The 26,166-nt window shown below is 34.7% G+C and overlaps 1 protein-coding gene across 19 annotated transcripts in view; it reads right to left on the bottom strand.

Annotated features, from left to right (window-relative positions):
• MYBPC1 (myosin binding protein C1) overlaps window positions 1–26,166 on the bottom strand; it is a 70,211-nt gene that overhangs the window by 5,600 nt on the left and 38,445 nt on the right. For 16 of the 19 annotated variants that reach the window (XM_072401112.1, XM_072401128.1, XM_072401109.1 and 13 more), the window contains 21 exons: window positions 25,971–26,027; window positions 24,065–24,228; window positions 22,737–22,869; window positions 21,726–21,850; window positions 20,809–20,914; window positions 20,516–20,682; window positions 19,821–19,983; window positions 18,071–18,177; window positions 17,784–17,920; window positions 17,287–17,446; window positions 15,780–15,884; window positions 15,055–15,243; window positions 14,375–14,509; window positions 12,141–12,545; window positions 9,248–9,622; window positions 6,271–6,438; window positions 5,241–5,329; window positions 4,450–4,645; window positions 3,345–3,484; window positions 1,966–2,125; window positions 635–771 (listed from right to left, as the gene is read on the bottom strand). In XM_072401112.1, the coding sequence (XP_072257213.1) occupies window positions 635–771; window positions 1,966–2,125; window positions 3,345–3,484; window positions 4,450–4,645; window positions 5,241–5,329; window positions 6,271–6,438; window positions 9,248–9,622; window positions 12,141–12,545; window positions 14,375–14,509; window positions 15,055–15,243; window positions 15,780–15,884; window positions 17,287–17,446; window positions 17,784–17,920; window positions 18,071–18,177; window positions 19,821–19,983; window positions 20,516–20,682; window positions 20,809–20,914; window positions 21,726–21,850; window positions 22,737–22,869; window positions 24,065–24,228; window positions 25,971–26,027 (3,418 nt within the window). The remainder of the gene's footprint in view (window positions 1–634; window positions 772–1,965; window positions 2,126–3,344; window positions 3,485–4,449; window positions 4,646–5,240; window positions 5,330–6,270; window positions 6,439–9,247; window positions 9,623–12,140; window positions 12,546–14,374; window positions 14,510–15,054; window positions 15,244–15,779; window positions 15,885–17,286; window positions 17,447–17,783; window positions 17,921–18,070; window positions 18,178–19,820; window positions 19,984–20,515; window positions 20,683–20,808; window positions 20,915–21,725; window positions 21,851–22,736; window positions 22,870–24,064; window positions 24,229–25,970; window positions 26,028–26,166) is intronic. The other 3 variants (XM_072401125.1, XM_072401126.1, XM_072401127.1) reach the window with 3 other exon arrangements.

Genomic DNA, 26,166 nt, shown 5'->3' with positions numbered 1-26,166 from the left:
TGGCTGTCATTTTTAAAGCTACTGATCTGTAGTCTAGCTCTAACATAGTCTAGCAGTATCATGTCATTGTAGGATATTACCAAGACAAGGGGTTTATAGAGTTTTTGCTAAAACATAGGTATACATAGTTAGAATATAGACTTGGTATAATTGGACTGGACTACACACACACTGAAATAAACATACCTAATCTCAAACATTTATTCTTTGGCACAAAATTACCTTGAGATATATTAGGTATAGTAGTAGTAAGCAACAGATCCCTTTTAGCTTGGATCTTCCATTTACTACATCTACGAACATTTACAAGCAACATATTAATCCTAAAGATGGGGTGGGGGGCCTCAGAAATTGGTCCTTAGGTAAATCAAGGGTTTGATTTACTAAAGGAGTACATTTTTTCACATATTTTTGTAAATCTGTATTCAATTGAATACACTTACAAGAAAAAAAAAATGGAACACATATTCCCTTGGCTGAAAACATGCATTTTTGGTATATCCCCCTAATGAGAAAAGAAATGTGTAGAAATTAGGTTTAAAGAATACATGGGTAGTATTCTGACACAAAGCTTCAGTACAAGTCCAGAGACACGGTAGCAAAAATTACCTTGATTACCATGATTAGTAATTACCTTTGGATTTCCACGAACACTGCAATTCAATGTACAATTGTATCCAGCAATGGCTACTGTATTTATTAATGGGTGAGTAAACTGAGGTGCTTCAGTGAAGTTGAAATCTTGATAGTCTGGACGCTTATACGGTTTCCCTGTAAAATTAAAACCTTGTGTTAGGGAATACCCAGTACAAAAAGAATCTAATACATTTTAGTAGCTGAATCATCACTAGCTCTTGGTCCATATATCCTAATTTGGGACCCTATTAGTCATTAGACATTTATTATTGCACACTGATCTTCACTCTCTGAAGATTTTGCAGGTATCCAGCACAGTGTTGGATTCTGAAAATCCCTTCAAGGGAGTGAAAATCAAAATGACTGGAGTATTGTTGCTGGTGTTGGTGTTCAAATTCGGGTTGTCCTTATATTCGACCCGAATATGGCTGTTCGAATTTGGATAGACCCGACCCAAAAACACAGGATTCGACGGCGCAAATTCATGTGTTTAAAAACGTGTTAAAAAAATAATAATGTTAAAGTATTTTATTGAATGTGTGTGATTTGTTTTACTAACTTTTCTTTTTTACAGGTTATCCCACAATGACAGGATGATTCCCACATCTGCGCAGCCGTGGGAATCCTCCTGTCAGTGTGGAATCCCTGAGCACTAGAGGTTAAATGGGGACAAGTCTCCCCATTCATCACCTCTAGTTCCCAGTGATTGGCTGTAGAAAAGTAAACCCTGATGACAGCTCAAGCGTCATCAGGATTTTCCTTTCCCCAGCCATTAACAGAGCACTAGAGGTGAATGAATGGGGAGACTTATCCCCATTTCCCCATTCAAAACCTCTAATGCTCTCTGACTGGATGAGGAAAGCTTTCCTCAACCAATCTGGAAGCACTATCCCTATTCCTGGATAGAGTTTCTCTATCCAGGAACACAGGACTCCCTGTGTTCTTGGATAGAGAAACTCTATCCAAGAACACATACAACTAGTGGAGGGCTACAAGAGCAAGCAGGGTAACGGAGCTGTCAGCTCTGCTCCCCTGATTGCTCTTGCAGTTCTTCACAGTCCCTAAAAAAATTCTCCCACTATTGATTTTAATGGTGTTCAAATTCGGCATTCGATCACCCGAACAAAATCTCCCTATTCGATTGAATAGCTGTTGAATCGAATAGTAAGATATTTGACCAACACTTATTGTTACCCTTCTATTACAAGCTAGATGTTTTGGGGTTTTTTTGCTACAAAAAATGTTTCACCAAAGAAAAAAAAAATGAAAACTAGATTTGAATTTAAGTGTGTTTATGTCTAGTTAAGAATAAGAAACTGATTGTCGTACCTTCCTTCTCAATAAGTGCAGAATTTGGGGTCCTGGTTGCTGTGTCACTAAGGCCACACATATTTTCAGAGAAAATACGGAAATAGTACTCGTTTCCTATCACAAGATCTGATATGGTTGCACTGTTTCTATGGTAGTGCTCCAACACTGTGAACCATTCCTGTGGATAAGGGGATAACTATTAATGTTGCAGAATAAGCAAAATGATAGCTGTATTTTAAAAGCATTGCTTACCACCAGTTCATCAAGTCAAGTATATAGCCAATCATTGTTTTACAGTAAACATTCACCATTTCATACATGGCACTAGAGTGAGCAAAATCATCCAATTTCTTTTCCGTTTTAGTGAAATAACATAAATTATAAATCAAATTTTTGAGAATATTGAGTTGCAAAAGCCATAAAACATGGTATTGGAATTGATTTGCTAACAAATTTTGGGCTGTTTCTCATAGCAAGGAATATTTGACTTAGCTTAGTAAATGAGAGGATCAACCATCTAATCATGTGCAAGGAAAAATACTGATTGTTTTTCGATTTTGCTGCATGTGATTAGATAGTGTTTGCAAAGTGACTCTTCATCAATTCACCTTGTGGAATGGGTTGGAACTTTAATTTAAAAAAAAAAACAGCTTTTTGTATATTTTTTATTTACTAAATATATGTATAGCTCCCACTGCCTACCACCCTTTGCAATTTTGGGGACAATATTATTTTGGTTGCTTTGCATTTAATGCAAGAAGTCATACGCCGCAATGCAAGTAGATAGAACTTAAATTTCTACATGACTTTTTTACTGTCATCTTCGACTTTTAACATCAAATCAAAATTGTCAAATTTAAATTCTTTTGTTGCCACCATCTAAGGACAACAAGATTACATCTCTGTTCTTGGGTTAAGATACACTTTAAGGCTGAATTAATTAAGCCATAGTGATCAATAATACCATGAAAGATGCTGAAAATAATGAAATAACTGCAAATAAAAACATAAGGCTTTGCTCACATTATGTGCGGTGCCGTGCAGTGCAGTACACTGTGCCTCACATATGATACATAAGAACTTTATACATTGCATAGAAAGCAAAGTATGACTCTCTCTTTATATTCAATGCAGTACAGTGCCTTGCAACAACATGCTGTATGCATTGCTTTCTATTTTATTGCTATGTCCTATTCAATGTAAAGAACTGGATCAGTCTCACAATGAACAGCATCACGTGTGGCTGTTCAATGCCTTCTATAGTATCTGCTGTCTAACACACCTCAAAGCATATTTCTACAGTGTGAATAAAGCCTAACCTATAGTATACAAACCATAGTGTCCAAAAGGGAAACTAAGTCCCTTAGCTTAAAGGAAAGTGTGAACAAATGGCATACCATGGTCTTCTTGTCTGCTTTCTGTATGGTGTATCCTGTGATTGCTGCATTGCCATTGTCTAATGGTGGTTTCCATTCTAGTGCAACGTTCTCCCCCCACACTTCTTCAATACTAACAGATTGGGGAGGTCCAGGTTTATCTGCACAATAGATCAAAAAGGATTAGTACATTTTATATTCCATATTATTGCATATTAACTTTTTAATGCAGCATGATACATTTTGATCGACTGATATCTATCTATAAAATATTAGGATATGAAACCTATGTGTAAAATGTATGGTCATTCATTATCATTCATTATTCACTATCTAAAATACAATTACGTATTTTACGTAATCAAGTTTTGCCTAAGATAGTTACATATGCAGTCACAGATTTTCTAAATAGTCAGTACAAGAAGTAACCCTACATGTAGTGCTAGGATTGGAGGTTCCATTCCAGCAGGAACATTAATAAAACGGCTTTCACTGACCAATATATAGGCACATACATCAATCCAAGTTCTAAAACCCCAAAGTTATTCTTTTTCTGTCAAAAGCCAAATATTGTATATTCTGGTAGAAATTATGCATTGTTAAAATGACAAAACTTAAAATTAGCTAAAAATCTTTCATATTTTCATAGCAGTAATTTCCAGGTTAGATCTACACATAGGACACCAAGTGCTTTGAATATGTGGGTTTTTTTGTTTGTGTGACCTCCCTCTGGGTTCTCAATTTTTTACAAGAATCAAAAGCATATTGCTGCGTTCTTCAGCTTGCACGAATACATTAATTCGTATTTATGTGCCTATGCAGTGGGGGTAACATAGTTAGATATTCTCCATAATGGTCTGCAAAATGTGTATTTTACAATTTTTTTATTTGCTTATGATATGGTGATTGATGTACAATGGGCACAACTGAGCTGAAAGTGAAAATGTGCTGCTCACCTAAACCAAGGCAACACATTTTAACATTATGGTATGTATGTATAGACTTTTCCCGGGGGTATCAGAAAAAAAAAACTAAGGTCAAACATCTAATGTTACTAAAGTATACATATAATATAAGAAAGGTTAGAAACATTGCAATGTCTTATTGCATTACTATGCCTGCTTACCAACAATCTGAATGAAGATTGATGCCTTATCTTGTAGGTTTTCAACTTTCACCTTCAAATCATATTTTCCAGAATGACTTCTCTCAGCTTTCCGGATGAAAAGAATAGTATCACATTCAGTATTGCGGATGCTTATTTGTGTTTTGTCCACATGTGATCCATTCTTTTTCCAAGATACTTTGGGTCTGGGTTTTCCCTAAAAAAATCATATATAACCGATTACCTATGATACAGTTGGGTATGTCTAATAATTTATTTGAATGTTTTCATTTCTAATACTCTTTATATATATATGTGGAGGCTGGACTGGAACTACAAATATGTCTTCAACAACAGATCTGTTTTACCAGTTTTCTATTCCGACTCAGGCTTGACGATATTGATGACATAAATAATAATATTATAAAAGTTCCCAATGTAGCTACATTGTTTAAATGCTTTGTCTGAAAATGGGAATCAGGCTGATTAAGCTTAAGGGTAAAGTTCTGGACCTCGTCTGTCTCCGTTATCTACTGTTTCCAGCTCTGAAACAGCCAAGCCCGTTTGCAACCAAAGAATACAGGGATTGTTTTGAGGTCCATTTAGGCTGGATTCAAGCTGTAGGCAGCTGTTGTATAGGCAGGTAGTTCCCCATAAGATCAATTCAGAGTCCGCAGGGATTTTCACAGCAGTCTGGGCACATAAATGTGGCAAATAAAAGGCATCTATTCAAAATGAATTTTTTATAAGTAACTGTAATATAGCACTAAAATTCTAGTGTTATAGTTGTAAAGGAATATGACAGTTGTTACCTGAAAAGGTATTACAAGGTTTACAGCTTCTCCAACTTTTCGAATATAGGTTTGTTTTAGATGTCGTGGAAGTCGAATCTTGGGAGGTACTAAAAAATAAATTAAAAAAAATACATTTTTCTAAATATGATTTTGGAAAACTTACTGTTGAATTAAAAACTGCGAGTGCGCAGGATTTTTATTGCAGCGGGATCCATTTGAATGTACATTTCTAATACAGCTAGAATATATATTTCTGATTTATGTAACTGTTTAACTACTTTAGTTGGAATATATAAAAGTGCCGTGCAGATTGGGTTCAACATTGTGAAGTTTGGGGGTTTATGGATCTCCAGACTTGTGAATCATCCATTTTAATCTATCTAATCTTTTAATTATACAGTAACTGACACCACACTGCCTAATAATATGAGACAAACATCCTAATTTCAAACATCCAAACTTTCCTAATTGCATTTAATAAAATAATGTACCTGTTCTGACTTACATACAAATTCAACTTAAGAACAAACCTACAGTACAATCTCGTATGTAACCTGGGGACTACCTGTATAGCATTTAGGAAAACAGGGCAGCATCACATTGGACTGGAGATCCTAATTAGTAAAATAGTTTATCAGGAAATGTCTAGTTTAGGCTATAAACAGAGGTTTTGTAATTCGTTAATGAGTCTATCCACATCAGCAATTTCAGATCTGTTGTGATCTAAGGGAAATCCTGGGTCTGTAGAGGAAGTCAAACCAAAGCAAGGACATGGTGGATCCAGTACATATTAATTTTTTGAATGACTATGGAAGGTCCAAACTAAGTAAATATGCTTTTTTTTAAATCCAGAATCTTCTGGGGTTATTCCAGGATGACTTAAATGTGTACGTTATTGGGAATGTTAAGCAGAAAATATAGTAGTCACTGTTTTAAAATATATAAATTAACAGAAATATATTTACAAATCAGTGATAAATTATGTCTTCAAAGAACAAATGAGAATGTTTTTATTAAAGCTCAAGGTGAAAAAAGAGCTAAAACTTACCTATGACCTCTTTTACTAAGATCGGCTGAGGATGTACTCTGGGCTCACTCTGACCTGCAGCATTCACTGATTTAACCCTGACATAGATTCTGGAACCTGTTGGCAGCCCAGTAATTGTGAACCTTGTCTTATCTGTCAGGTCAGGATTTGCAACAATCCATTCCTCCGCTGAAAAAAATATATAATATATAGTAAAAAAACATACACAAATAATAAAAATTGCAATTTATAGAGTTTAATGACAGTGTTTTTTTCCTCTAGTTATTTTATCTATAAGATAAGTATTAAATATACATGGTTGATATACTAGTTGGTGCTAATAACTAATTTTGTAGAAACACAAAAGTTCATGTTATTTGTAACAAATATTAAAACTAATCTATGATGACAAGTTAAAAATAAAACCTGTTTCTGCTTCAATGCATTTTATATGGTTTCAAATTAAAATATTAGGTGATTAATTTTACTCTATGGTACCTAGAACCATAATATTTTAGGTTAGTTATCTTTTGTACTAATAGACCAGTTCCACCAAAATGGATATTTCAGTGGGTTAAATCATCTGCTGGTTTCTTTTATATTTCACAGAACCTATTAGTTACATTTCTCTAGAGAAATATTAGTATTAAATATTTTTAATTCTTTCCTGTATTCTCAGTAAAATATGAAAAGCCATAATACTGATTATGGCTATTAAAATATATTAAAATACATTTTGGTTAATGATCAACAAAACACAAAACAAAATGACTTTAAAGGTCAGTTTTTTCATATATGAAGATATGACCGGTCTATTTGTGTTTTTTTTTTTGTAACCCAATTCCTAACAAACAAATTCGGTTTTCTTTTTTTCTTTTTTTACATGGAAATATAAATTTTTATCTTTTAAAAGTGATGGTTGAAGCTAACGCTCAATAAAGGAAATTGGTTGGACATTGTTGGCAAATTGTGATTAAATATCTTGACATCCCAATTTGTATCACCAATATAATACAGTTCTTGTATTCTTCTGTAGCAAATTGTCATCAGTGTCATTTGCAGATATCCAAGGGTTGGCAGAGGCAGAGATTTATAAACGTGCTATTTCGTGCAGTGAGATCCATTCAGAGCTAAGTGCAATATTTCTTTTTCTTCTCTGACGTTTTCCAGTATCCATGATCCACAATCTTGCGTTTTTGGGATTTCACATTTACCAGTAATTTTATTTATATGTATTTGCTTATGTTTGAATTTAAAATGCTTCACAAATCACATTTATAATTAAAGAGAAAAAAGCAAGCAAAAGCAAATGAAGGCAGTGGGACGGTTTCAATATGTGTTTGTTATTTGCAAGGAATGATGGAGTAGCTTTCTAGTTGAGATTATATTGGATTACTTGATGACTGTGAGGAGTATGAAGCACAATGATGATTTTCAGCGCTAAGGTGCCTAGACTATGGACTATATACAATCTACTTATTCCTCATAAGCAATATAAACAGGCTTTAAAGCCATGCTTGACCTCTCTAGCTGTTCAATGTGAAGTTATTCATAACAAAGTGTTTTTAATATTTACTAACATTTTGGAAACACTTGCTGTGTGTTTACATTAGTGGATTGGCAACCTGCCAAAATTCTGGTGCAAATGAAAGTAATTGAGAAAGTTCTAAATATTCAAAAAGCTGTATTGTGAAAATTTCTACAAAATGCCTATAGATCTTAAAGTGAATGATGGTGTGTTTGCTTCTACTACTTGTTTAAAAAATGGAAAACTGCATGATCTAGGTACAGGTTTACATTAAAAAAAGACCTTGTTCACCAGTTTATGAACATTTAGCACAGTATTGCAAGGTCACGTAATGGTTCTGATTTAAAGATTTCCTATAAATCAAATAATGTTTAAGAAATCCATTTGAGATTTACCCAGATTCTCTCATGATAGTCTATCTTCTCCAGTCTTGGAGAGTTTAATAAATCAGGTCCATTGTATTAGAATGTTTTCAAAGATTGCAGTGTCAACTACCACTGCGCTATGTTTAAGGAAAGTACAGATTTACTTTATCAACCATGAATATTTTGCTAGTATTTTCACTTGATAAAGGCTTGAATAAACTGTAACTAGCATCTTTGTTCAGATGTGGCTACTGTCAAATGATGTGCAGTATGTTGGCTTCTGGCCCGGTGTATTCTTCCACATTTATTTAAGACTGGTGATGAGGTTATTGCATTGCATGAAAAATAATGTACAACAGAAAAAGACATGAAATACAATACAATGAAAGCAGTTTGGAATCTAAACACCCATTGTGAATCAGTATTTGCGAAGTTGAAAGCAGAAGAGGGTTATCAATTCACCTAAACTTTCTTACATGATTAATTCTACCTCGTGAGTTAATGCTATCATTTAAGTTGAATACATCCTTGGAGCAACCACTGGGTATAAAGTTTCCTGATATTTATTTATAGCACGTAGGTGCGTAGCTGTTCTGGGTGCATTAGTACTAAAAAAAAATTTGTATTTGTTATTTTGGGATAAGGATAGGGGAGATTTTTCCTTATGTTCTGTCTGCCCCAACCTTACAAGCGTCTACTCTCCAAATGGGACAAAGACAGAAGGAAGGAAAAAATCTGACCCAGGTTCTAACACAAAGTTAGCATTTCTCCTGTGCAAAAGGGAAGCAAGTTATCTACAAACATTACAAGGGGTTGTTTATACAATCTAGTACAAAGAAAAATGGAGGTGATACTAATAGCAACCATGTTCCAACTCCTGATTGTGGATTTCCATTGCAGATTAGAAAATTAAAACCAATTTAAATTGGCTGCTATTCCAACCACACCATCAATTTTTCTTTTCTCCAGTTTATGTTATTCTTTTCAAAGGATTTAAAACACCATTGAAATGAACATTTGGTATTGCAGTAACACATAATAGAAGGGATTCTTACTATGACTGGTGAAGCACAAGCAAAATAATTTGAGAATATTGTTTTGTTACCTTCATCTGGTTCTTCACGGAAGTCCTCAGAGTCAATTTCTTTAATTTGTAATATAACCTCCACACGCTTTTCTATGGATGTCAGGTCAACAAAATTGGGTATTTCTCCTTTACTTTCCAATAATTTTTGGGTTTTGTTATGGTCCAACTTTTTCTTTGTTTGTCGTTTGAGGTTTTTCCATGCTTTCTTTATATCATCAATTGACATGTTATTGCCCCCTACAGCATTTATTTGCTTTTGGATATCTGCCCACAATTTGTCCTTAGCTGCAGCATCAGTCTGGGCTCCAAAGATCTGGGGCCCAAGTTTGGCAATATTATCCACTAAAGCGTTCAATTCCTCATCTGTAAATTTTGGCTTGTCTGCTTCTCCTCCTGAAGATGGAGCAATCGCAGATAAACTGAATTTTATACATGCTCATGGGGCTAAGTAAACATTTATTTGCACATAGACACTTATGAAATGAAAAAATGGTATAACGACTGGTGGCGAAAACTACATTTTTACCAGAATAAATTAATATAGTTTTTAGAAATAGTTCAGGACTTATGTGTTTGTGTATTGAGGTGCATTGACAGCATTGATGTTACCCGGCATATGACTGACTTATAATACATACATTAATACAACAGCTACAAGAAAGGACATAAGAAAAACTTGAAGTTGCTTACCTTTGACTTTCTTAAAAAAAATAACACTTACCTTTAATTTTGAAGAGCCCTTGATCCCTCTGCAGTCCAAGTCCTCTAGGTCCCCCGTCGACCAGGTTTCCTTGTTCTTTCTTGTGTGGATGGGACATGAGGCGCAGCCATCTTTCTTCCTATTATGGATTCTGCCCACATTACCCAATATCCCACTGTGCATGGTCTTTTTTTTACATTCCAGGAAAGCCCCTCTTGATGCATGCCCAATCTCAGGCATGCATCGAAGGAGCAGCCCAAAGCCTCTTGGGATATGTGACGTATAAATCTCAGGAGGCTGCAGGTTTCCCCTTCAGTCTTTACCTTCACAACCGTAAAGATAGATAGGAAAAGGGTCCTCCCCAAAAAATAAAGATTAAAAAAATATTAAAAAACACATTTTTACATCATATAAATGCTTTAACCCCCCTTTTACATAAAGATAAGATGTGATGATAGGTCCACTTTAAAGCTTGCCTAATACTTGCCTTTTGCAGACTGTACAGGCAAATATAAAATAATACCATCCAACACTACATCAGTAAAAAAGAGAACATTATCTGTAATATGCAAATTATATATCATACTCCTAGTTGATATTGTGTTGGGTAAAGTGACAATAACCCAAAAGACGAAATTTCAACCATGGTTAATGAACTTTTGATCCATCTTGTTCATAGCACTTTATATGCTTTAAAAATCAGATCTTGCTTTTCTTTTAATGAGTAGTCTGCCTGTGTTTGAATAATGATATGTTTTATAACAAGATAACAGCAGATATACTGTAGCTATTTGGACATCACACATTCATTCTCTTCAGCAATAGTTAAGTGAAGCTACTGTAAAATGATTCCTTTGCAATCGAGTGTTAGGCCATGGCCTTGCAATGTAAACTACAGTCTCTCCGCAAACATTGTAATTGATTAGGCACAACTGCACAACAACCACACTATCATTCATATCATGTTATTAATGTAAAATACTTAGCTATTTCACTATATATCACTATATATAGCTATATATAACTACCGGTATATATCACTATACTTAACTATTACCAGACCTAAACTCTAAACATAGACTTATGATTATATAAATATTAAATAGGTTGCACTGGAATGTTCCTTCCCTTAGCTCTCCAAACAGACTCCTGCTCACGTTCTAAACCCAATAAAAAAGCCAGTATGCTACCTTATGTGATTGGTCAACATTAGTGTCATAAGCAGACTAGGAAGAAGAAAATATGGATGTGTGTAAAGATACAGGCTCCTCCACTACAGGTGACTGTGAAGAAGATTGCTGTTTCCTAAATGCTAACATTCTTTTATTTATCCTCAAGGGACAAGTGTAAAAACCAATGCCACATCCAACCTCTCTCTACAATATATATTATCACAAAAAATGGACTTTACAGACACTTCTTACTAAATCATATCCTACAATATTTCAGTAAAAGTATTATTTATTTAAATATTACAAATATGCATATTAGTTCAAATCCAGTCTCAATTTTGACGCTTGTCGCAGGATCTGCTTCCTTAGGAATCAGGAGACTGGCATTTTAATTAAGGTTGTATATTCCTTATTAAAAGCATAAGAAACTTTCACTGGACCTAGTGCACTCCTATCTTACACAATTGGTCAGACACACTTCTATCTTTCTGAAAACGGAAAGTTTGTGAGCGGATGCATGTCATGAGAAATATCCCATTTACTCATCTCTGCCAGCAAGGAGCACGTAAGATGACACAAAGCACATTTTCAAAAAGAGGAAAAGTTATTATATGGTTTTTAAAAGTAAAAGGCATAACATACAGAATAGAACACTTTAAAGGCCACAACTGTGTTGGTTGGTGGTTTGCCAATATGAACACGATCTTCACTGCTATTGCTTATGGCAAATTCCTTTCCACAAATAGCCAACATGGTTAAATCCAAAAGGTATCTCTACATTGTCCCTAGGCTTCTGAGCACTATGAAAGTCTTGATGGCAGAAAATTGTAAAGAGATTGTTAAGATTGGAAGAATAAAAGTAAGATCTTACACTTTCATTTTGGATATAGATAAGAGATTAGACAGAAAAAATATACCACTGCATAGCGTAAGAAGATTGTGGCTGGAGTCAGTGTGTTACCCCTCCATTAGTTTCCTTTACCTTGCTTTACATCATAATAAATTAAATAAGGTTTTATGTTTTTAAATTAGGTTTTACCTCCGGGAACATCATCTTCAATATCTTCTTCAATTCCAGGAGTTCCCTCCAACTGCTCAAGGTCTATCAAGTCCTCCACACGTTTTTCCAGGGGAGACAGTTTCACAGCAGATTCAGGAACATTTTCATTCTCCACAATATTGTCTTTTTTATTTTCTTCCAGTTTATCCTTTGTTTGCTTTTTCAGAGCATTCCATTGTTTTTTTAAGTCTGCAATGGACCTGTTGTTGCCCCCTATGGCATTAACCTTGGCTTGAATATCTGCCCATATCTTACTCTTCTCAGCTTTGGTGGTTTTAGCAGACAAAGCACCACAGATTTGTGAGCCGCACTTAGACACACAATCAACTAATGCTTCCATCTCCGAATCTGTAAATTCAGGTTTTTCGTGCTTCTCATTTCCTCCTGGTGAAGATGCACCAACCTCAGAAATACTGTTTCAATAAATCAGGGCTGGGGTTGCGGTTGTTTCTGACCTGTGCATTAGTTTTACTTGGCATGTACACATCAAACAATGTTAATCTACTCTACCAATAATCCAGACATTCATAGCAATGCAAATGTATTGATGCTAAAGTTCCACGTGCTTGGTTTAGTAAAGTATAAAAAAATAAAAGCCTCTTGTTGTGCTTCAAGCAAAGTTATGTGAGGAGAAATGTGTTTAAAAGGATAATATTAAATATGTGTGTTGTAAAGGGCAAAAATACCTGAGTATTAAAGAGTTCAATTTTATCAGTGAACGTTCCCAGCAGTACATTCTTGTAGTCAGAATTTATTTGCTTTAGATTTTTTTTTTTTTTTTGGCAATTTTGTCATTTAGCAACATAAAGGGCTCTCCTCATAAAACAGGGAATCTGACATTCCCTCAAACATTCCCTAGTGGGAATCAATTACTGCTATCGAAACACATGGACCCAGACGCCCATGCCCCATAACATCTCAAAGCCCAAAAGTGTAAACAACAAACTAAGTGGATTTAAGGAGTTTAGATTGTATAAATGTATTGAAAATTAATTTTGCAAATAAATACCCAAAGACATAAAAAGAAATCTAAAACTACAGGATTTTTGATTGGATAGTTGAACTAAGCACAGCATGGTGCTACATAATTTTGCTAAGCAAACACATATTTTTTTTTTTTGTAAATAAACTCTATTGTATACTCTGTGTGGGTAATTCAAATATTTTTCACTATGTATATAAAGAAATGTTCCCATGCAGTGTGTTGATAACATCAGTAGAAAGGTGTTAATATTCCATATCATAAGAGTTCAGTATTCATTCAGAAAAAAACAAACATTTAGATAATACTAGTTTTAGTAGTAAAATGCACCCTGAATATTATTGATCAATGAATCGACAATTTTTTTTATCAAATATTAAATTGACTGTGTATTAAGGCTAATGCTAAAGCAAGCTCACTCAAAAAGCTGCTACGGTACTTGCATACGGACTTACTGTGTGCTGTGGGAATTTAGAAAGGAGAATCTTTATGGGTGGATTAATTTAGCAGTTTTGGGCAGAATACAGGGTCACTTTATTGGTCCACTTTGTGACCTCTGCCTGTTGTATGTGTAAAAGCATTAAAAGTAACGAGAACTGGCCTACAACCTGGGTTGCGCCAACCATCCAGTATACTTGGTATGGCATTTCTGACATTATCAGTGGGCCTGATGTCTTATAAAGTGGTTACCATTAAAAATGTTCTGTATGTAGCTGTTGGTTGTTCTAAAAGTACATTTACAAATACTTTTCAGCTAGGCAACTTTTAAACCTATGCAAACATGTAATTTTGCATGTTTTATTTTAGGGAGTTCTTTTTATTATCAGTCCAGATCCAAATCAGACTTATCTACATGCACAGCAGCAATGTACAATGGTACAGTGATTTCATTCAATATATCACTGTGTTGACAAGGTTGCTGCATTCTTGGTTTGGACCCAACAGGCAGCAAGTATATTCATGAATGTGTTAGTTAAGGTTGGTTTGGTCATAACAATTGTTTGTTATCACAATTTATCAGCATATTCTTAAACACAAGAAAAAGAAGAAAAAATGAAACCCTGTTTTGGAAATTAAAAAGTATGGCATGATTAAAATATTACAACACAGTACAGTATTGTACATTGTTAAGTTTTTCATGGTGCATATGTTACCAGACGATCAGTTAATTTTAAGTAAATGAGGGTTAGATAGAAAAAAGGTCTAGGAAACATACCAGCTGTACACTTACCTCCTTCAAAGCAGTACTCAATTACATAACCATCTAACCCTGCAGCACCAATGTGGTCAGGGGGTCTCCATTTCATTGTCACTGTGGTATCAGTCACTCCATCCACAGTCAACATGGTTGGTGCACTTGTGACAGCTGAAAACAAAAGAAGCAGAATAATGAGCAATCTGATTAAAAAAAAGGAAGCTACATTTAAAAGTAGTTTGACATTAGGTGAAAATCTATCCGCTGAGTAATCTCCATGAAAATGGATTATTTTTATGATTATGTAAATAGGAGACACCACTATTACCGATCCTACATAAGGGAACAAAATTGGCTAAGATTTTTTTTTCTAGTGATTTTTCATTTTTGACCCCTTTTAAAATGTCTAAATTCTGAATCGGAATATAAGAATCTGATTAGGTTTCTCAACTGAATAAACTAAGATTTTTTCTATTCTACTAACCTCCACTAACAACCAAATATGTCTAACCAGGGTGATAGATTTTTCCACTAATTACTTCTTCTGTGAGTGTCGGTAGCCTATTTATGGTTCATCTACAATAAGATGCTAAACATAAATTATACCATAATACTGCATTTTTGTTCAAATGTCATTTTTTGATAATAATACATCTAACAATTGCAAACCCTGTATTAAGATAATATGCTTGACTTGTAGTGTAATTTTTACTTACCTAATGGTACAAATGGCTTGGAGGGTAGGCTTGGTTTAGAAATCCCTATTGAGTTGACAGCAAAAACCCGGACTTCATACGCCACACCTTCAATCATTTTTTTGGGTTCAAAAGAGGTATCCTTACATAAGTCAAAATTTAATCTCATCCACCTTGAGCTTTGCTTCTTCTTTCTCTCAATAAAATAGCCTGTAAATTTGAATGGTAAAGAATAAGAATTTTTCAACATCATTGTTACTATATTACTGTCAAATAGTTCAATTTATTATTTCCAAATTTCAATTGCCACCCTTATGTTGAATGTTTTAGGTCTGCTTTCTGGATATTGGATGAATTAAAAAAACATAGTAAACTCCCTCTCTATTGTGGAGGTGAACAACAAGTTATTAGACATACAACCATGTTTCATCATCTTAATGCATCAGCATCAGGTGGTAGAGCATGGTACATAGTTAGACCCCCAATAGAGGTAAACACATTAAGTGCCCTTTGTTTTAAAGTACACCTTTCCTTTAAAAGTATGCATTACCTTTGCTGATAAAAAAACAAAGCAACAAGTTCACTTATTAGCCCCCCCCCCCCCCCCATTTACCACCATTAGTTTAAATTTGCAAGTAGACAGAGTAAACTAAGGGAGGATGTCTAAATAAATAGTTTGCCATTGATGTAAAATATGAAGCCAACATGTATCATTTTGCCATACATAGGTGAGATTATTTACTTACCCAAAATAGGGCATCCTCCATCGTATGATGGTGGGTCCCATTTCATTGTACACCAGTCCTCTCCAACCTCAGTTACTTCAGGAGCTAACGGTGCATCAGGGATATCTGACAGATAAAACAAATACTCTGTAGATTTGAAAATATGTTATTCCCTTTGTGCACATTGTTTCTTTAGTGAAAACAGATTTTTATGTGATATGTTCCCAAATAAAACAATATCTATGATAAAGGAATATACATATTTACACTTACAGACATTAGGGAAAAAGTGAAAGAAAAGTAAATGCATTTATATAATAGTGAGTAAAAATAAAGAGATTTCCAAAATTCACCAATATTGTGAAAGAACATTTACTTGTTGTACAATGATCATTGGTGAAATTCTTTATACTTTGACTTATTTTCAATCTGTCTCAGTAAAAGCAGTATTGAGCCTGTTGAAGCTCAACCTAAGAACTAATAAGCAGTCTCTGTTAAGAATAAATAATTGACAGACACAATTTAATAAGAATTCACCTAAATTATTTGATTCTGTGTCAAATATTGGTGCAATATGGTGTTGATGCTTTAGTTGCCCAAAAAACTACACGTTGTCCTGTATGAACCAAATAAAGCCATAATAAAAGTTTAAGGGCTTATGATTAAGGGTATGGTTTAGGGCTAGGGTTTAGGGTTGTAGTGTTGGGGTCATGATAAAGCTTACAATATACATATTGTAAGCTTTATCATATATATATATACATATATATATGATAAGATGCATGGTCAAAGCATGTAGATTAAGAGTAAATTATAGAAGTTACGTGCTAGATTAATGTAGGAAAAGGTTAATAGTTGAAGCGAGGGGTTGCTATGCTATAGGTAACATTTGTAAATGTCAATATTCTAAAAATGTATCTTTTGTCCAGAACAGCTTAACTGCAGGTACACCAGAGGCAACGTTGGTAACTAGTTCTTTGTTTTCAGTTTCTTTTTAAGTAGTGGTTTTGGTTAACAGCAAAGTGATCTATGCTACCAACAATGGGGCTTATTTTACTTCCACTATCTCTTCAGTGCACCCCCAGGTTCTTTTTTTTTAAACCATAGAAAAGCAAAGAAGAAAAAGTTGTACACTACCCTTACTGCACACTACTACTAAACCATACACTCTAAAGCAATTTCATCAAACACACAGTCTTTGTCCATGCCAACAGACCCACCATAATCTATTTAGCACGCCCACCCCTTTAATATCCTTTGTTTGCCGCTGAGATTTAAAATGTAAATAAAGCAAACCAACAGCTGAAAAATAAAAAAAGTGTAAATATTTTTCTAGCTATGAAGACAGAATAACATACCTACCACCCTGACCCCTTCCCATGGTATAGTAGTATTTTTCTAGATTGCCTTCTTGCATGGAAATTTGCTAGTATGTCAGATATGTTGTTTATTTTTAGCTTACCCTGGGAAAGGATCTAGTCGGTAGGTAAGGTGTGCCAATAACAGTATAAACATCATTCTAACTTACCAACAACCTTTATTTTGATGTGAGCTACAGCTTCACCTGCTTCATTCTTCACCATAATCCTGTATGTTCCAGTATCTTCCTTCTCAGCACAGTCAATAACTAGAAGTCCATGATCTGGGAAGGACTCTGCCCTTATACGACCACTGAGATCTGTGATCCACTATGAAGAGCATTGACGAGAAAATTCTTACATCAACTTTTACCACAGCAAAAATATAAAAAATATTTTTTTTATGACTTGGAAGATGGAGTGGAAAGGGACTAGAAACATTTCAATCTTGCAATAAAGACAGACAGAAACATACAACAATGCACAGCCAATTTTACAGCTAAGCTTAAAACAGTTGAACTACAAAAGTTTTATTCATCCACATGTATCTTCTTTTGTGTAATGAGATGTGTTCTATAAAGTTTGCTCTCAAATGCACTTTCCATTTGTATTTCTGTCATCTCTCACATTATCAATAAAAGGCTTAAAAAGTCACCATAATAATTACCTTATCTCCTCTACTCCAGATAATTTTAGGTGCAGGTTCACCAGTAACTGGCACCTCAAGCCGCAATTTTGTTCCTGCCACAACTACTACAGTATTATCCGGGTAATTAAGAGAATCAAAATGAATTCTTGGAGGATCTGTAAGGAAAATTCACAATTTGTTCTGCTGATTGGCTTAGAATATATTGAACACAATCATAATTTTAATAATAATAATAATAATAATAATAATAATTGAAAGTTGTTACCAAGTTTATACTAACAATGGATATGTTTGAACATACATACCAATGACATGCACATTGGCTGGAATATTTATTAGGTAAAGATCAGGAACAAATGCATAGTCGCCTTCATCTTCAACTAGGGCACTTTCTATAATTAATCTGTGATTCCTAAAAAACAAAAAAATCACTGCATAGGTATTATGCTTAAAATGATTTACTAGTTTTTAAAGTGAAAATGGTTAAAATAGTACAGATGCTTCTTGCTTAACAACCAGGTTCTGTTCCTGGGACCTGGTTGTTAAACAAATTCATTTTTAAGCGAAGATCATAAAAAAAGACCCGGTCTGCAGTGCTGTGAGACCGACAGTCTGCAGACCCTGGGATTGTGGAGGATCGTGAAGAAGGAAAACAGATGGAGCTCGGAAGACTGAAGAGGAGGCACCATGTGAATGAGACTAGGTTGTAAGTGCAGGCGGTCGGTAAACGGGTAAGTTGTTAAACAAAGACTACTTGTATTGAATAATGAACCGGTGCTGTAAATATTTGCTTACTCCAGTGTATAAGGATCATCTTGATATTCTGATCTATTGTTTCACCTAATTATTATTAAAGGGGAACAAACAGTTGATAAATAATAAATAAATGTGTGCATGAGCATCATATGATTTTAGGAAAAAGCTTTGAGAATTATGGTCATTCTGCACAAACTTAATTATAGTAGAGCAGTGTTTCCCAACCATGGGGGAACCCTTGAAATAACTCTCAGGTCTCAGGGAAAGCCTGCTGTAATTACTATTGTGTGTGAAATTCCCCCACCTACTAGATTGTAAGCTCTTCGGGGCAGGGTCCTCTCCTCCTGTATCACTGTCTGTATTAGTCTGTCATTTGCAATCCCTATTTAATGTACAGCGCTGCGTAATATGTTGGCGCTAAATAAATCCTGTTTAATAATATTAATAATAATAATACTATACCCAGAGCTCACAGAATATTAGCATTGTGGTTCATGGGAAGAATGCCTCTTACATTGCTGGCTACTGGGAAGAATGGCATCCTTACAGACAGTCAGAAAGATCATTGGTGTCACCTAAACTGAGAGGCACAAATTGCTCATTGCTCAAAGAACACCTAGAAAGCTCTGGAGGAACCGTGGTTGAGAAACACTATAGTAGACTTTACAAAAAATGATTTCTGATTTTGTTGAAGTATGTGCATAGGATATTATGACACTTTCCTGTGTAGTACAGAATACTAAGGGCTTTAAAAGACTGAAGAAAGATAATTGGAACTTTCTATAAGCATATGATACATGAATGGCCTAGGTCTTAAAAAAGGGGGTACAGATTTATGTTTATGTCTATGATAAAAATAAGATTATCCTGACACCTGATTGTACCAGAGAGACATTTTTTTTATTGCAAAAACTTTATTAGTTTCCAGTAGCTCTAATTTTTTCTGAAGCTAGAACAAGGTAGTCCAAATGTACTTTCCTTTATTGTCTCTGGGGCTGATAATATCATGCCCTTTTCATACAATTAAATACTATTAATAAAGATTTAGAAGGTCTAGAAGATTTAGAAGATTTAGAAAGATTTAGAAGATTTAAAAAAAATAAGTGAGGGTGACCACCCTCCATAAACAGGTAACAAACAATCTCCAGGTTTGAGCCCACAGGACATACAGACATGGACAGCATGGTTATAGAATGAGTGATCAAGTATTCTGAGCTACAAATACCAAATAATAAAAGGAATTAAAATCGTTTTCATGAAGGTAATACTGTAAAGTAAAATCTATTAAGATGTTCTCACCTTCCCTTATGAAATAGCTTTACACGATCACTGCCATAAATAACTTGACCATTTCTATACCACTTTCCAGGAACGTTTTCAGAGATTTCACATTTCAAATGAATTTCTTTGCCAAGATTCACAGTCATATCGGTCAGGGGTTGTAATATTTTCAATGGCCGCACTGGAGAAAAAGATATATATTGATTTAATTACCATACTAAGCATTGATATTTTTCTAAATATAAATAGACTCAGAGTTTAATGATTTGTTTTAGAAATATTATTGACCCCTAAAATTCCACAGATTTTAGTATTGTACCAGAATGATGAAATTCTTCCCTACAAATTGCTAAAGAGCACTACATTCTGAAAAATATGAACTACATGATTAAAATAGTTTTTATTAAATGTTCAGCTCCACTTTCTTTTCTTTTTTATAACAATTCACATCACTAGAATAAATTCTGAAAATTTCCCAGATTTTGCTAGTGCCTGGCATGGAATGACGGTGGCTAAACTTTTCCAATGTATGTTGAAATCTGCCACATTAATTGAGTCCTATGCCAAGTAATGGCACAAAAATAGTGCTGGAAACTATTACATTATTAATAAATTATTAACTTTATTTACTGTGGGCATTTTCATACAGTTGACTCATTTTTCTTGCATTTGCTTATAAGCACTTTAAATCATTAACTAAAATAAGCCCTTACAGTCAACTTGGAGTTGAGCTGCTGACTGTCCTCCTGTGGTCATCACAGAATAGGTGGCTGAGTCACCTCTGTCTGCTTCATCTATAATTAGTATGTGCCTTTTGCCGTCAACCTTTAGTCTGTACCTTGACCTTGGTTCATTCAAAAGCTCCACACCATTTTTAAACCTGAGAAACAATAAACAAGCAGTTTATAGCATAACCAATTATGTCCATGTATTTATAATTATTTGGATGGGTGCATGCTAAAAAGAATTTTTAGTTTTAACATAAAATATGGCTTGGATGATTTACCATTTTACATTGGCTTCTGCATCAGATACCTCACACTCCATCTCCACTCTTTCTCCACAGTACGTGCTAACATTCTCCAGCTCTTTTGTGACCAGCACTGGTGGTTCTGTTATGGGGACCAAGAAAAATATTACTCTAAAAACATTTTTACTTCAATAGTAGAAGAAATTTCATTTAAGGAAATGGGCAATCATATCTAGTTACTGGTTAGGATAAAGTGAAATGCAGTTATTTATCTAAACTTTTCAGTTTTGATGGGAAAGTGGTACATTCTACCTGGTATATTTAGCTTCTGAAAATATGCCTGACATAGGAGAAATACACGCCAACTACTGCTCACTTCACAAAATGCTAGTTGGATGGCTGATTTTCATTTGAAATTTGTCTCACAGCTGCCGCAAAGTATTATTGTATGTATCGGTGGAATCTGAAAGCTGAAAACCTGGTGGGAAACTCAAAGACCATAGTTTTTGGATCTATGTCTACTTTTAAGGTAAAGGGTAACATACATCCTTTGGTATTCCGATTCCTACCACTGTATAATTGATAATTTAGATGAAAAATCTAAATCTAAGGGGAACTACTGTTGTTTTCCAATGTGGCGATTGCAGCAGGGAGTCGTCTGCTTGTCCTCCTCCTTACCTCTCCATTGTTCTTCTGTTTTTGGAAACTATTGTTTCCAGTGACAGCATTTGCACAACCTGTACATGTACAGCATCAAAACTCAAGAACAGACATTTCAAAAACTGAATATGAAAAAGATAGGCAAAACAGCAACATTTACAAGTAGTGAAGTGGAGATCTCTCTGCAGAGGTCTGAGTTAGCGAGGAACAGAACATTTTCTAAATGCTTCCCTATAAATATAACCTTGAATATACAAATAAGCTCACAACAATATACATATGGCAATACAAACCTCTGACAAACAATTCTGTAGAGCACTTTTCATCTCCAGCACACACTTGGTAGGCAGCATCATCTGCCAATGTGCAGTTATTAATAAACAGTATTCTTTGGTTTCCTTTATGTTCAAATATGTACCTGTTTAAATAAAAATAAAAATCTTTTTTATTTTACACTGCCCATGGCAACACATGAAGTATTAGTTGATTGTTGTATTCAACAAACATAATCAGTTATTACTTTTACCAATTTTCTTTGCAATTACAATGCTGTATAATTCTATACAGCAAAACATCAGATACTGCCCTATTGTAAATTACCTTTTGATTTTCTGTTAAAACTCTGTCCAACTATGGCAGATTAGGGGAAGGGGAAAAATTGTAGATACAAAGAGAACCATCATCTGCCCTCTTTTGAGATAACTTGGGGAAAGTTTAGAACTGTTAAGAAACTCTCTGGTTTAAAGCTGTTGGAATCCCCATTGAGCAAATTCCTTTGTAGTGACAGTGGATCAGTTAATAGAAAGTAGGAGCAAAACTATCCAATGAAGATAGAGAACTCCAGAAATGTTCCAGTACAATGGACAAAGCATAAAACCAGTGTACAAAGTATTAGTGTCTTGCTATCCCTGTGGCCCCTTGTCTCCAATGCAAACATGTAGCTATAAAAACCTGCCACATCTGTAACTCTTTTTCACTATATCCAAAAGAAGTATTTGCTGGTTTGGGACTTTACAGGATATAGCCATCATATAAATATGGTCATTTGGCCAAAATTAAAAAGCTTTGGTATAATTTTTTACTGAGAGATTTCAAAACATTGACAGCTATAAAGAACCATAGATCTGGGGTAACAGTAACCTAGAGAATAAATTAACTTAATTTTAGTCTGTGCGCACGATAAGGTCAAAAGTTTAGTGATAAAGAAAATAATGGAGCAGGATACACATCTTGGTATAGTACAGAATTTTTAGTCAGCAGCTAATAATGCGGTGATAATGGTTATAGCCCATATTTTTACTTACTTGGTACTTGGTCGTATCTCCTGACCATTTTTATACCATTTAAGCTCCACAGTTGGATCTGCAAGCTCAACAACAAATCTTACACGCCCTCCTTTGTCAATCTGATAAGCAGGATCCAATTTCTTGGAAAAAGCTTTGGTAACAGAAACAAAATTCAGTTAGTTCTTAGTTTTCCTGTTTAAATATTTAAAGTAGACCAAAATTGTTACTAAAGATTGCTTTGTTGCTTGACGCTGCCTATATAAAAATAAAACCAACTAACGGAAATTAGTCTGTAATTTCTTTTATTACCGTGAGAGCTGGGAAAAAGGTTCAACAGAACCCTGAAAGCTATGCTAAGATATAGTTTATAAGGACTCCACAAGGTTTTTCTTCTTCAAACTTTTCTATGGTGGATGTCCCTGGGAACTGTAGGCTGTTGCTTAGGAATATTGGGGTCTAAATACTTCACCTCACAAAAATGGGCCTCAATCAGATTACAAAAAAAAAAGTGATGTCAACCAGGTATATCATCCCATAAGAAGCTCTTTTCACAGAATGCAACCTCAAAACTTCCACCACAGGGCAAAGAGAAAAACAATATGTTGACCTCCCTTTTGGCTTACATGGGACCCTGGCTTTATTTTAAAGAATGAAGAACCTCATGTTTTAGCTCCACAAAGCATAACTTGAGATATGAGTGGTGTATTTCCATGCAATTACCTTTGTGGTGAAATTTCCATGGAATGTACCCCTTTATTCAGTCATGTAGTTCATTGTGCATGCAATGCAAACAATAGGGTCTGCAAGGGATAAACATCAGCCCTCTGGTTTTAAATTCTATTTGGAAAGCCAGGTTATCCAGGTCAACCAATTCAAAAAATTGCACAATAGGACTGAAAGACGTGCAAAATTTGGAGCAGTAGGTCATAAATTCTTCAATGGACAAGGCTAAAGCAATTTAAAGTTGGCTCAAACTAGGCATCAATCAAAGGGTCACAAGAATGGTTCAGGCTCTGCAAGAATTACATTTTAAGTAGAACAATGGACAGTAATCCAGCAAGGTAATGCTTATGGACTGTAATGTGTCCACTGTATTTTGGCAAAATGTGCTCCTATCCACAGGTCTGAGCAAAAGGGAGGATATGTGAGACACTAGTTGGCTGGACTGTGGACAGTATATGTTTCTCACCTTCAAATAGTACTATAGCTCAGTACTGTCAATAAATTAATGTCCTGTTTTTTTGGTCCTTGGAACTTGAAATGTATTGTTTATAATGTTAAATAAAGTACAATTAAGTCAAACATTGCTTTCTATATGGTAAAACAAGCTCATATGCAGACAATACCTGCACTTTTCTTCTCCTCTCTGCGCATACGTTTCAGCCTTTTCAGCATCCCCCTCAGGTCAGTGATACCATACTGAAATGCAATCTTCTCATATTCATTGGGACTTGCATTCTTCAGAATCTCCCACACATCTATCTCTGGACCTTCTTCTGGCTTAACCTCTCTGATATTGGCATATAGAAATTAACAAACCACACTGAGACAAAGCATTTGAATTGTTTATGGAGACCACAGAGCTGAGATGTATAGCTGCTTTTATAGACAGTATAAGAACCTTATGAAGCAATTGACAAGATCTAATTAAATAGATGATTGGTTATGTCTAGGTTTCAAGTAATATTTTTTAAATTCTATTCTATTCTGCCATTCTATGCTATTTTCATAGTCATTCTTCATAGATAGGCAGTTACATACATATTTTAAGTGTATTGTTATTTGGTGTAACATTCAAGCTTGTTCTTCAGAATGAAAATTTCACATTTTTTCAACAATGTGAAATTACATTTGTCCATTATCTAGAAACACGTGCACAGTTTAATCTAAAGCTTCTGTTTCACCAACCAGTTAAAATGTATGAACACTGGAATTATATATACATTGCCTATGTGTGGATGACCAATTCGAGTGCATTTTACAGGGTATTTTTTTTTATTTTTTAATTGAAAAGACTTGAAAGACTTTGTCTTTTGCACATACTTTGGTCTGGGATAGCAATATTGCGTTCATACATCAGAGTAAACATGTACCATAAATGCATGCATACAAGTTACATACAAAACAGTCACTACCCATAGTAGTAACTTTTGTTTCTTTTACTTGTATTTCCTTATTTCAGACAGTTGGGGACATTCTAGTTTCTAGTTTTCAAGCAGTTTGTTTCCAACTTGCATTCTGTTTGCATGCTGTGACACTGAAAACAATATGTAAGCATTATCTGAAAACCAGAGGGGGAAAAAATCTGCACTTTACTAAACTGCAGCTCATAAATTATAAACTTCAATTGAGCAGCTGACTTTTCCTTGCTGTTTCTGTGTGGGTTTGTTTCTTTTAAAAATTGCATGCAAGCAGCAACAGTAAAATAGGGCCTAATGCTAAGTTTGCTTCCACCAAAATACAGGTGTGAAATGAGTGCCTATGGGACTCTGGTATGACTCTGGGTTTCTTATGGGGTATAGTTAATGTAAATAGTCACTGTTCTCTGCAAAGTTCTTTATAATATTTATTTCATGTTTTTTTGCCCCCAAAATAAGTGTTATATATTGCTTTCAACTAAAATGTGAATGGATATTCTGGATATAAATAAAACATGTATTTGTATTATTAGTTATATAATTTTATAATATAATATACAACTCTTATGCAAAGTATAGACAAGGTATTTTTTTCGCATACATGCAAGCAATAGTGCCATGATGTTTTTGGTCTTTATTGCCTACACTTGGGATCTCCAGAAGCCTCCCCACTTCTTTGCTTTACATGGGAAGGCTTTCACTGACACCTTAACATCTAAGATGAAAATCAAGAAGAACAAACTCATTCAAACCATCCTCTATACTCCACTTAGGAGTATCCCTGAATGAAATAGAAAGTATATTTGTGGTATAAACTCACATACAAAGAGCATGCAGGAATTAGTAAATTAAAGTTTGATCACAAACTTTAACAGATAAAGCTAGATAAGCATAAACACTAATCAATCCCCATGCATTTATAGTTAAAAGGGTTTATCAGTACCTGGACACATGGTAAAGGATCTTGGAATTACGAGGAATTAACAATACCAAAAGCTATTATTCTTATAAGGGAAATCAGGAAGGGGACTACAAACTGTGGACTAACAATCTGCATTGCCTCGGTTGGATTTAGCTGCCACTTAACACGGCATGACAACACTGCATTCCTCACCTACGTTTCAGGAGACCACTAAAGTCAAGCTCTCCTGCATCTTCTTGTCCTTCACCACTGTCATTAATATAAAAAAATCATTTCTCTATTTATCAAGAAAGACATTTATACCTCAGATTAAGAACACTGCCTCTAAAGGCACAAAAACATAGCACATCACTGTCATCTCTAGATAAAGTAGATCAAACACAATTAA

The sequence above is a fragment of the Pyxicephalus adspersus genome, chromosome 2, assembly GCF_032062135.1.
Source record: "Pyxicephalus adspersus chromosome 2, UCB_Pads_2.0, whole genome shotgun sequence".
Lineage (NCBI taxonomy): Eukaryota > Metazoa > Chordata > Amphibia > Anura > Pyxicephalidae > Pyxicephalus > Pyxicephalus adspersus.
Note: the sequence above shows the minus strand (reverse complement) of the source record. Positions and strands in the feature narration are given on the sequence as shown.